An 11,992-nucleotide genomic window follows, 5' to 3' on the forward strand; every position below is an offset into this window, starting at 1 on the left:
TGTTAACATCTCATCTTGCCTCCTACCTGACTTCAAAATATATATTTCAATTTTTGGCCTGTCGCTTTCCTTGCTGATATTCTGAGCAATTCCATGCAGGCAATTCCCTGTATCCTTTGTTTCCACTGTCCCTGTACTGTTTTTAAAAAAAAACTTCCTTCCTGTAACCTTTTCAGTTCTGGAAGTACTTACATTATTTTCAACCCTTTTCCTATTTTTGACCTTTCCATATCTTTTAGTTTAGTGCAGTAATATCACACCATATACACTATTTACACATCAAGGCCTTCCTGCTACCAGTAAATCACAGGCATTTTGAAAGAAATTGGTAATGTAGCCAATGAATTTCACTCACTCATTTTCCTGTCTTAAATAAATGTAAACATGTTGTTATTGAATGTACATGAATCACTAAGGCAAATTATGAAGACACATATTTTAAATCAATTATTTATTTTAATTTAAAATACTCTTATTATTCATAACTCAGAACACATTGCTATGGACAGCTATGGTAAAATTGTTACTCAAGGTTTATCAACAGTCTGTAGAGTACAAAAATGCATTGTTATATGACATTGGAGTTGTTGGAATCTGTTTAACATGTGGCAAAAATAGCAAAATATTACAATTAGATGTGAGATGGTAAAAGAAATTTTAAAAGGTGTCAATAGTTCGTTCAAAATTCATTAACATACCAATTAAATTGACTCGACCAGGAGCTCGTGCATAAAATGTAGGTGGCATGCCATATTTAGAAATAAAGGCTTCTTTTAATTTCGTAAACCTGAAAAAAGTAATGACAAAACATAAATTATTTTTGCAATGTTTGGCAGGCAGTAAAAGAAAAAACATTATATCAATATCAAATGATGAGTACAAAACAATAAAGCAAAAATCATAGTAAATAAATGCAGCAAAACTCAAAGTAAAGAAACGAAGGAATTCCCCAATAAGACAGAAAATGCTGGAAAGGTTCAGCAGGTCAGGCACATTAGTGGAAAGAGAAACAATTAATGCTTCAGGTGCGGAACCTTTCATCAAAACTGGGAAAGAAAGAAACAAGTTAGTCTAGACAGCATAGAAGGTGGGAGAACCAATAGGTGGAACAACGGGAATTTCTCATTAGGGTGCCTGGCACTTTAATTCACCATCCCACTCCCATTCTGATCTTGGACCTCCTACACTGTTACAACAAAGCCCACCACAAGCTTGAGGAATAATACCCCATCTTTTGTCTGGACATATTGTAGCCTACAGGACTCAATGTCGATTCTCCAAGTTTAGATAATTCACTCTTTCTTTCTGTTTGTATCAGGATTAGCCTTATTGTTTTACTTGCCATCCCTTTTCTCCTATTTCTTTTTTGTAGAATCTGGCCGGTTATGCATGTCAGACTATACAAAACACATGTTACACAGATAAAGGAGTTTACCCGTCTCATAACTGCCATTTTTTCCACCATATCAGAGAAATTCCCTTTGTTGCACCTGTTGCCCTCCCCACCATCCCTACTACCTAGATTGATTTGCTTCTCCTTTTCTTAGTTCTGATGAAGGGTCTCAGGCTCACCCATCATCCTTCACCCCTCTTCAGTCCACCAATCACTTACAGACCCCTTAGCTCACCACTCCCCCCTCTTCTCTTTACAGTGGTTATCTTCCCTCTCAGTCCCGATGCATGGTCTCTACCTGAAACATCAACAATTCCCACCACCCCCCCCCCCCCCACAGATGCTGCTCGACCCACTGAGTTCCTCCAGCAGATTGTTGCTCCATGTTCCAGCACCTGCAGTCTCTTGTATTTTCATGAAACATTAACTGTCTCTCTTTCCACAGATGCTGCATGATCTGCTGAGTTTTTCCAGCATTTTCTGTTTTCTTTCTGATATCTGGCATCTTCATTCTTTTTTTTTATTTTCAAGGAACTTTCCACTTTAGTTCTTGGTCATTTCTCCTCATTATCCTAGCATTCATTTTGTAAACTTATACCTACGAAGAAGTTTGCAATATTTTCTCTGTTAAAAATCATTGCAGTTATTGTTGTTATTACAATAGATCTACTAGAATGGTTGGCACCTAGACAAAATTACAGTAAGTTTTGGTTCAACTCTCTAAATTGAAAGGAATTTTGAGAATCCATGAAAAGACTGTCTTCCATGTCTGGCTGGGGGCAAGAAAAATCTGATGAAAAATGTCAGTGGTAGCTTTTCTTGACTAAATGGGTAGTCTACTTAATTCTGGCAGTGGCAAGATTTATAAGCAATTATTTAGTAGGTTATTTATCCAGAAAGTCAAAAGAATGTGGAACTTGCTGCCATATAGATTAAGTTCAGTGAACTGCATTAAAGAATTTAAGGGGAAGCTACTTAAGTCAAAAAGAGAGAAAGGAATTTAAGAATGTCCAAACAGGGCAAGATCATCAAGGATGTGAGGAGCATCATGTAGAAAATAAAAAAAACAAATAAGCAATTGGTCTGAATGTCCTGTTTCTATGCTGTAAAGGCTATGTAATTCTGCATTTTATTTTCTGTTACAAGACAATATAGTGAAATTGGAGTAAGTAGGTAGATATACAGTAGATTAATTTCTGAGGATGGCCTTGTATAGTTTGGTTGCTTCTTTAAATTCTTAATGGAAATTAGCAGTAGATTACTAATTTTCTTGGATTCCCCCCCCCCCCAGTAGAAATGCATCAAACACATTTTAAAACTGTTATAATACACCAAGAAATATTGTTACAATGCCTTTGGAATAGGATGTGTAGAATACCAAGGAAAAATATTTGGAAATTGTTTCAGAAAGGCATGTACTTAAGAAGTAAAATATCTTTATTGGTTCCTGAAGAGCAAACCTTGCCTGTTGCAGATAAATATGTTCTAATATATTACAGATGCATATAGAACATAGAATAATACAGCAAAGGAAGAGGCCTTTCAGCCCATGATGTCTGTTCTAACCATGATGCAATTTAAACTAATTCCATCTGCCTGAGCATGATCGAGATCCCTCCATTCCCCGCCTGTTCATTTGCCTGTCTAAATGCCACTTAAACATTACTATTGTACCAAATCTAAGTGGAGTTTATTATCACATGCACAAGTATGTGTATGCACAGGTGCAATGAAAAACTTACTTGCAGCATCATCACAGGCACTTAGCATTGGAGGCACAACATTCAGAAGAAAACAATCATACTTAAATTATACAAGAATTATACAAGAAAGAACACAATTAGAACGAAAAAATAAACTAAGTTTATTGTAGTGATCAGAGTGGTCATAGTGTTACTCTACTGAGGTAATGATTAGGGTTGTGGAGGTTGGTTCAAGAACCGAATGGTTGAAGGGAAGTAGCCGTCTTGAACCTGGTGGTGTGGGACTTCAGGCTTCTGTACCTCCTGCCCGATGGTAGCTATGAGAAGATGGCATGGCCTGGATGGTGGGGATCTTTGATGACAGATGCTGATTTTTTTTTTGAGGCAATGCCTCATGTAGATACTTACAATGGTGGGGAGGGATGTGCCCGTGATGTATTGGGCTGAGTTCACTCTGCAGCTTCTTACATTCCAATGCATTTGAATTGCCATACCAGGCTATGATACAACCAGTCAGGATACTTTCAACAGTACATCTGAAGAAATTTATTAGCGTGTTCGGTGACTTGCTGAACCACCTTAATTTTCTAAGAAAGTAGAGACACTGGTGTGCCTTCCTTGTGATTGTATCTATGTGCTGGGCCCAGGACAGATCATCCAATATGTTAATGCCCAGGAACTGAAAACTGCTGACCCTCTCCAGCGCTGATGCACCAATGTAGACTGGCCCACGATGGCCTTCCTTTCTCTTCCTGAAGTCAACGATTGGTTCTTTTGTTTACTGACATTGAACAAGAGATTGTTATTGCGGCACCACTCAACCAGGTGTCCTATCTTGCTCCCGTACGCTGACTCATCACTACCCGTGACTCATCCAATGATAGTGGTGTCATTGGTGAATTTGTATATGGCATTGGAGCTATGCTTAGCCACAGTCATGTGTGTGTAGAGAGTAGAGCAAGACCTAGAGGTGCACCTGTGTTGATGGTCATCGAGGAGGAGATGCTGTTACCAATCTTCACTGATCAACATCTGCCAATGAGGAAGTCAAGGATCCAGTTGCATAGGTAAGTACAGAGGCTCAGGTCTTGAAGCTTGAAGGTAATGATTGTGTTGATCACCAAGCTGTAGTCAATGAACAGCAGCCTGATGTATGTGTTCCTGTTGTCCAGGTGGCCCAGAGCAGAGTGAAGAGCCAGTGAAATTGCATCTGTTGTTGACCTGTGGTGGCAGTAGGCAAACTGAAGTGGATCCAGGTCATCTGTGAGGCAGCAGTTGATTCACACCATAACCACTGCTCAAAGCATTTCATTAGTGATGTAAGCACTACCCACAGGTGTCACTGAGGCAGGCCACCATGCTCTTCTTGGGCACGGGTACATCGGATGTCTTTTTTAAGCAAGTGGAAACCTCAGACCACAGAAACAAGAGTGTTCCCACTCTCCATGTGAAAAAAAACAAACTTGCCTCATAAATCTCCTTTAAACTTTCCCCTCTTACCTTGAAGCTATGCCTCTAATAGTTGACATTTCTACCCTGGGAAAAAGATTCTGACTATCTAGCCTATATATGCCTTTCATTATTTTATATACTTTTATCAGGTCACCTCTTAGCCTCCAAAGCTCCAGAGAAAACAATCTAGGTTTGTCCAACCTCTCCTTATAGCTCATGCTCTCTAATCCAAGCGACATCCTGGTGAACCTCTTCTGTACTTTCTCCTAAGCCCTACACTCCTCAATCATCTTTGTCACCTCTTCAAAAAAACCCAATCAAGTTTGTAAGGCATGACCTCCCCTGCACAAAGCTATGCTGACTATCCCTAATAAGTCTATGCCTTTCCTGATGCAAGTGGATTGTATCCCTAAGAATCATCTTCAACAATTTCCCTAACACTGTTGTAAACTCACCAGCCTATAATTTCCTGGTTTGTCTCCATTTTCCTTCTTAAACAGAGGAATAACATTGACGATTCTCCAATCCCCTGGGATCTTGCCTCTAGCTAAAAAGGATACACAGACCTCTGGCCTCCCTCAATAACCTGGAATAGATCCCATCTAGCCCTGGGGACTTATCCACTGTTATGTTCTTCAAGAGCCCCAACACCTTGATATCCACATGCCCAAGAACATCTGCACACCCCTCCCTGATCTCATTTTCCTCCTTGGTGAATACTGATATGTGGAACTCATTTATTATGTTTCCCACTTCCAATACCTCCAGGTATAAATTCCCTTCTTTGTCCTCACTCTAGTTACCCGTTGGTTTTTAATGTACATATAAAATACATTGGGATTCCCTTTAATCCTACTCACCAAAGACATTTCTTGGCCCATTTTAACCCTCCTGATTCCCTGTTTAAATTCTTTCCTGTTTCCTTCATATTCCTCAAAGGCCCTGTCTGATTTCAGCTTCCTAAACCTTACATATGCTTCCTTTTTTTTGATTAAATTTGCAACATCTTTCATTATCCAAGTTACCCAAACCTAGCCATACTTGTCTTTCTTCCTCACAGGAACACATTGGTCCTGGATTCTGACCAGTGATCTTTAAACAACTCCCAGATGTCAAATGTGGATTTACCCAATAACAGCTGCTCCCAATCTACACTCCCCAGCTGCGACCTAATACTGTTGTAATTAGTCTTTGCCCAATATAAGGGAATCTGACCTTTAATTAGGATATTAAACAGCTGAATCATACTTCTTCTCTAGATGTAAGAGTTGTTTAAAAGCAAAACATGTTTCACTGTAACAATACTTAGTCAACAAAAGGCTGAATTAAAGACATTGGATAATGATTTTTTTAAAATGCTAATCCTGAATAATGGTACCAGTAATTAGTATCCTTTTATTAATTAATTTTACTGTTGGCTGCATTCGAGTTCTTTAGTTGCATGAGCAAGCAAGTTGTGGAGTGATAGCAAACAAAGAAATTATCTAATCTATTATCCCTGATGTTTTCCCTTAAGTAGGTTTTGATTACAAACAGGAAATTTTTAAAAAAAAATTTTTAATATAAAAAAAATCACTTACTTAATCATTGAACATCTTTAAAAAATCTTTGAATTACCATTGCTGCTTTAATAACTACATTTCCCAGTTTTACAGCATATATTTTCCATTTCTTCTTAAACTTCTTATACCATGAAACACTACTTATACCAAAGACGGACAAAGGGCTTGCTTCCAGACTTCTGCCGAGATTTACCTGTAACCAGACATTACCATCAGACTTTCACCCCCTCTCAAGGGAAGAACATTTGGCCCATGTTCAGTGCCATGTAAACAATAACACAGCAAAGGTAAGTCACAGGATGTGGTACTGAGGCCTGAATGCACATTCCATCCCTCATGTCACATACAAGTGCTTCATTGCACATCATTACACTGCTGATTAGCTCAGCAGAGACTGCAACAGTGAACTTCACAGAAAACAACTACTGTGTTTCTGCATTGGCTGCCCCCCTAAACGTTGGTGACTCCTAACTGTAATTTCTTACCAGATGCAATCTATGTCAAGCACGCCACATCAAAGAATGTTAATATCAGATATGGGAGCCACTTTGCACTAAAATGGACTTTGTTTTATATTGTTTTAATTGTGTTCTTTCTTGTAAAAATTGTATTTTATGTTTAATTTATGTTTTTCTTATGAACACTGCTTATATGATACTATGTGCCTGTGATGCTGCTGCAAGTAAGATTTTCATTGCACCTGTGCATACATGTACTTGTGCATATGGCAATAAACTCGACTTTGAACATTACATCTCCTGCTATTACTACGTAATTGGTTTAAGATTTCAAGAATGTTCCTGGGACAAGTCAATAAATTCTTAACATTGGCAACCTGCTGAACAATTAAGTAGTTTACCAATTTATGTCTTCCACAACTAAGTGACTATGGTAACCAGATTAGTGGTGTTAATTCAGCCATAATTTGAGTTGATGTAGCAAGTAACAATGTGCTAATTAAATGCCCAATGAGACAATCTTTCCTTAACATTGAACAGCATAACCACCACTGAATTTACTATTAGCATCCTTGGGCTTGACATTGATACAAAAATAAACAAAATCATCCACATAAAAACAGTGGCTACCAGTGCAGTTCAAAGGCTAGGTATCCTGCAGACAGTGGCTAATCTCCTAGTTCTGAATAGCCTCTTCTTCACTAACAAATCATAAATCAGGTCTGTGGTGGAATATCCTCACTTGATATAACATGCAAGAAGCTTAACAGTCTGGTTAATCACTCATCCTATCCACCCCCATCATCATCCATCCATTCTAAACGCCAGAGGCTACTTTGTGTACTATTTATCAGATACTTTAAAGCAACTAACCCAGCATTATGAAAAAGGATAAGGATGGTCCAGAAGTTGTCCTGAATTGAGAGAAGGCTGATCTCAATATTTTAAGAAAGGATCTGGCAAAAATAGGCTGGGAGCAATTATAAGCAGGTAGATCTAGATCTGACAGGTCAGAAGCATTCAAAAGTGAGGTACAGTTCAGGACTAACATGCCCCCATAAGGTACAGACAGCAAGTCCAACAAACTCTTGTTGTCAAAGGATATCGAGCACTGGATTGAAAAAAAAAAGCACATGGGGGCAGGTGTAGAGAACTGAAAACAAGGGGAGGACCTTCAGGGGTATAGAAAATATAGAGGGTGCTTAAAAAAGAAATGGGGAAGGCAAAGAGGTGGCATAAAATATCAACGGCAGACAAGAATAGGGATAATCTTGAAGGATATTATATACATCTTAAGCTAGAGGATAGCCAGAGAAAGAGAAAGGGAAAGGCCCATTATGGTCCAAAATGGCAATCCGTCTATTTAGCAGGAGGATGTAGGTGAGATCTTAAAAAAATTTTTTCATCTCTATTCACTAAAAGGAAGGACATTGTAGTTTGAGAATTCAGGGAATGGAATGGTGAAATTCTAGAATGTGTTATCATTAAAACAAAGGAGGTATTAGATGTCTTAGAAGGCCTGAAGCTGGATATATCCCCAGGGCCCGATGAGATGTATTACAGGCTGCTAAGGGACTCTGACAGATTTTTAAATCTTTGCTGGCCACAGGTGAGGTACCAGATGAGCGAAAGACAAAAGTGTAGTATCCGTATTCAAGAAGGACAGCAGGGATAAGCCGGGTGCTTATGGGCCTGACTCTATCATCAATAGCAGGGGAGTTATTGGAAATAATTATGAAGGAAAGGATTTACCTGCACCTGCAAAGGCAGGGTTAATCAAACAGTCAGCATGGTTATTAGGAAGAGATCCTGTCTGATTAATTTGCTTGAAGTTTTCAAAGAGGTATTGCAGTTGGTGCAGCTTACATGGTGTTCAGTAATGCCTTTGGACATTGTCCCGCATGAGAAAGTGGTCCAAAACTTTAGAGCCTGTGGGATCTGGCAATTTGGTAAATTGGATCAAAATTAACTTGAAAGCAGGAGGCAGAGGGTGATAGTGTAGGATTCTTGTTGATCTTTGGACATCTGTATCACAGTGATCAGTGTTAGGACAATTACTCTTTGTCATATCCATTAATGATTTTGGATATGAATGCAGGAGATATGATCAACAAGTCTGCAGATGACACAAAAAAATGGCAATGTTGTTAGATAGTGAGGAGGATAGACAAAGAATGCTATTGATCAGTTGCTAAGATGAACAGAGTGACGGCAGATGCAATTTAATCCTGTTAAGCGTGCAGTGATGCACTTTGAGAGAACCAATTAGGATAAGACAAATGCAATGGATGATTGGGTCTTTGGAAGTTATGATGAACAGAGGTACCTTGATGTACAAGTCCAAGGATCCTTGAAGGTGGCAACACAGGTAGATAAGGTGGTGCATAAATATGGCCTTCACTAGCCAGGCCATTAAAATAAAAGAACTGGGAGGTTCTAGTACAACTTTATAAGACAGTGGTTAGGCCACAGCTGGAGTACTGTGTACAATTCTAGTCACTACACTCAAGGACGGATGTGATTGTACTGAAGAGGGTACAGAGACATTCATCAAGGTGTTGCTTACGATGGAGTGTTTCAGTTATGAGGGGAGATTGGAAGGGCTGGGTTTGTTTTCTTTGGAGTGAAGGAGGCAGAGGGGAACCTGATAGAGGTATACAAAATTATGAAGGGCATGGATATGGTAGGTAGTAGGAAACTTAGATTTGTATGCCATGGCGAAAAACTAGAGGGCAAAGGCTTAGAGCAAGGGATGTTCAGAGAGTATCTGAGAAATAACTTTCACACCCACATAGTGGCTGAAATCTGGAATACACTGTTCCACGAATAGTGCAGGCTGATACTCTCACAAAATTTAAATAAATGGGTAAGCACCAAGCACTGGTAAATGGGATTAGTATAGTTAAGTACTTAATGGTCACCATGGACATAGTGTTCTGAAGGGCTTGTTTCTGTACTGTATCACTCTATGATTCTGCATCAGCATTGCCATCATCCAAGAGGGCATACAAAATGTGTGGGAACAACAATCTCCAAGTGACTCTAAATCTATAAGCTGTCCTGATTACATACAAACATATTAATTAGGAGCAGGAATAAGCCAACTGGCCTCTCAAGTCTCCTCAGCTATTCAGTGAGATCGTGGCTGACTTGACTGTAAACCTAAATTATGTACTTGTCTGTTTGTGGGAATCTTTCTTTCTGTTGCTTATCAAGTGTCTACCTACCTCTGCATTAGAAGTGCTGAGAGTCTGCTTTCACCACCCTTGAATGATTACAGCTTAAAGGACTCATGGCCTTCAGGGTCTTTGCTGTTTCAACTGTTTTAACCTGGCACAGTGGTGGAATACCCTGACAAACTACAGGGAGTGCAACATTTTGAAAAAGCAGTTTGTAACCTTACTCAAAAGGCACCAATATTGCTCTTAGCAGCATAATCCATGCCTAGGAGGATTTATTTTTAATTGCCTACTCATTATTGGACCACGACAATCCAAACGTTTTTTCATCCATGATCTCTAACGAGCAACACACCACCCCCCCCCCCCCCCCCCCCCCCCCCCCCCCAATGAACTTTGCCTGTCTGAGCAGGTTCATATCCAAACAACTGTGGGTCTCATGTCAGGATCACATTTAATCTGGTTTGAATTCAAGTTTTGGTCCTGGAGATGGAGTCAATTAAACTATGGTTACTCCCCATGTGTTTATTGATTTGTTTTAGTAGTAGAGTTTCTGCTATTATAAATCACAGTCAGAATCAGGCATGGAAGCAGGCTCTTTGGCCCATCAAGATTACATCAACCATCAAGGACCCATTTATAACTAATCCCATTTTTTAAAAATCTCCCCACATTGCCAACAACTCTCCCCTCCTCTTCCACACCTGCCTATCACTATCTCCTACCTGCATCTACCTATCACCACCCCACCTCCCCTCTTTTGTCCACCTATCACTGCTCTGTTTTCCCTTCTATATATTGGGTTTTCCCTTTCCTAATTTCAGTCCTGAGGAAGGATCCTGACCCGAAACGTTGACCACCTGTTTTTCTCCACGGATGCTGCCTGGCCTGCTAAGTTCCTCCAGCATCATCGCTTTTTTCATCTAGATTCCAGCATCTGCAGTCCTTTGTTTCTCTTACCAACAATTCTCCCAGATCCTACAACTCACCTACACCCTAGGGGCAATTAATCAACCAACAGGCACATCTTTAGGATATGGGAGAGAATTTAAGCACCTGGGAGAAACACATGCAGTCACAGGGAGAATTTGCAAACTTCACACAAACACCACCACAGAGGTCAGGATTAAGCCCAAGTCACTAAAACTATGAGGCAGTGGCTTTAGTAACGGTGCTTTTCATTTTAAGCCAAATGTTTTCCCTGTCTTTTCAGCATTTAATTTACTTGGGCATTTTTGAGCTTGGAATTTGGCACCTTTTAATTTTGACGTGAGAAATCCTTTGAGTTCTGTTCATTTTTTTCCTCCATGCTAGAAGGATTAACTCTTTAAAATACATATGGCAAAAAAAGGTGAATGCATTAGCTTCATTCTTCCTTTTTTTTTGCAGAACTGTGGAATGGAAAAACTGCATGCAAAAATTATTTCCTGCAAGGCGGCATGATTGAATTGTGAATATAGTCTGACCGTATCCTGGAAAGTTTGAGCACCATTTTAAGAGTCCACTCTCCACAAATGCTAGCTGTTCTATCTTGCTTTGGCATCATGCACCCTTGCTCACAATGTCCAAAAGCCATGACGAAACTAAACAGTGTGAACGGGTTCGGCTCGTGACAGTTCATGCGCACCTCGTGACTTAGATCCAATTTTTATCTTTAAAACTATTTAAACGATTGAAAACGATGATGAATTTAAGTGTCTGGGTAAGAGTGGTCTGCTAATTAACTAAATGTATGCAGTTCATCCAATAAACCAAACCAATTATGTTTTATGTAAAATAAATGAACCTGAATGATTGAACTGACCCGGTGACCGTGACCACGTTATGTCAGGGGGTTATAACGACAACTGACCACATCTTGTCAGAAAGATCATGGGCAGCGCCCTGGGAAAAGCAGAAGTTGACACTCTTGTTTGTTAATGAAAAAAGTACAACTGCCCGCTCGGTGATTAATAAAGCCTGAAATTATCAGTCTAGTCCGGAACCTCCGGATTGGTAACAACCACCAGTGAAGTCGTAGTAAAAGTGCGAGGAGCCGTTACCTTTCGCTCTCTGACACCTGCACCAACTGCTGCGGCGGCGCCGCGCTGTCCGCCATCCCTCCTTCTCGGGGTCGGCGCTCACTCCCCTTCCCTACGATCCCGCCAGCGGCTCCGTCCACGGCCGGGAGTGAACAGGCGCCCTGCCCCCGGTGCCTACTGCAGCCTCCCAGTTCCGCTCGCCACGGATATCCTGCCAACATCTC

The 11,992-nt window shown here is 40.1% G+C and overlaps 1 protein-coding gene across 1 annotated transcript in view; it reads right to left on the reverse strand.

Moving 5' to 3' along the window:
- The window catches only part of galk2 (galactokinase 2), a 97,419-nt gene extending 85,430 nt beyond the window's left edge, over positions 1-11,989 (reverse strand). Inside the window, exons 1-2 of the mRNA XM_052040397.1 lie at positions 11,790-11,989; positions 699-787 (exon numbers count right to left, since the gene is read on the reverse strand). Coding sequence (XP_051896357.1) covers positions 699-787; positions 11,790-11,989 — 289 coding nt within the window. The remainder of the gene's footprint in view (positions 1-698; positions 788-11,789) is intronic.
- Positions 11,990-11,992: the final 3 nt, after the last annotated feature.

The sequence above is a fragment of the Pristis pectinata genome, chromosome 28 (genome assembly GCF_009764475.1).
Source record: "Pristis pectinata isolate sPriPec2 chromosome 28, sPriPec2.1.pri, whole genome shotgun sequence".
Classification (NCBI taxonomy): domain Eukaryota; kingdom Metazoa; phylum Chordata; class Chondrichthyes; order Rhinopristiformes; family Pristidae; genus Pristis; species Pristis pectinata.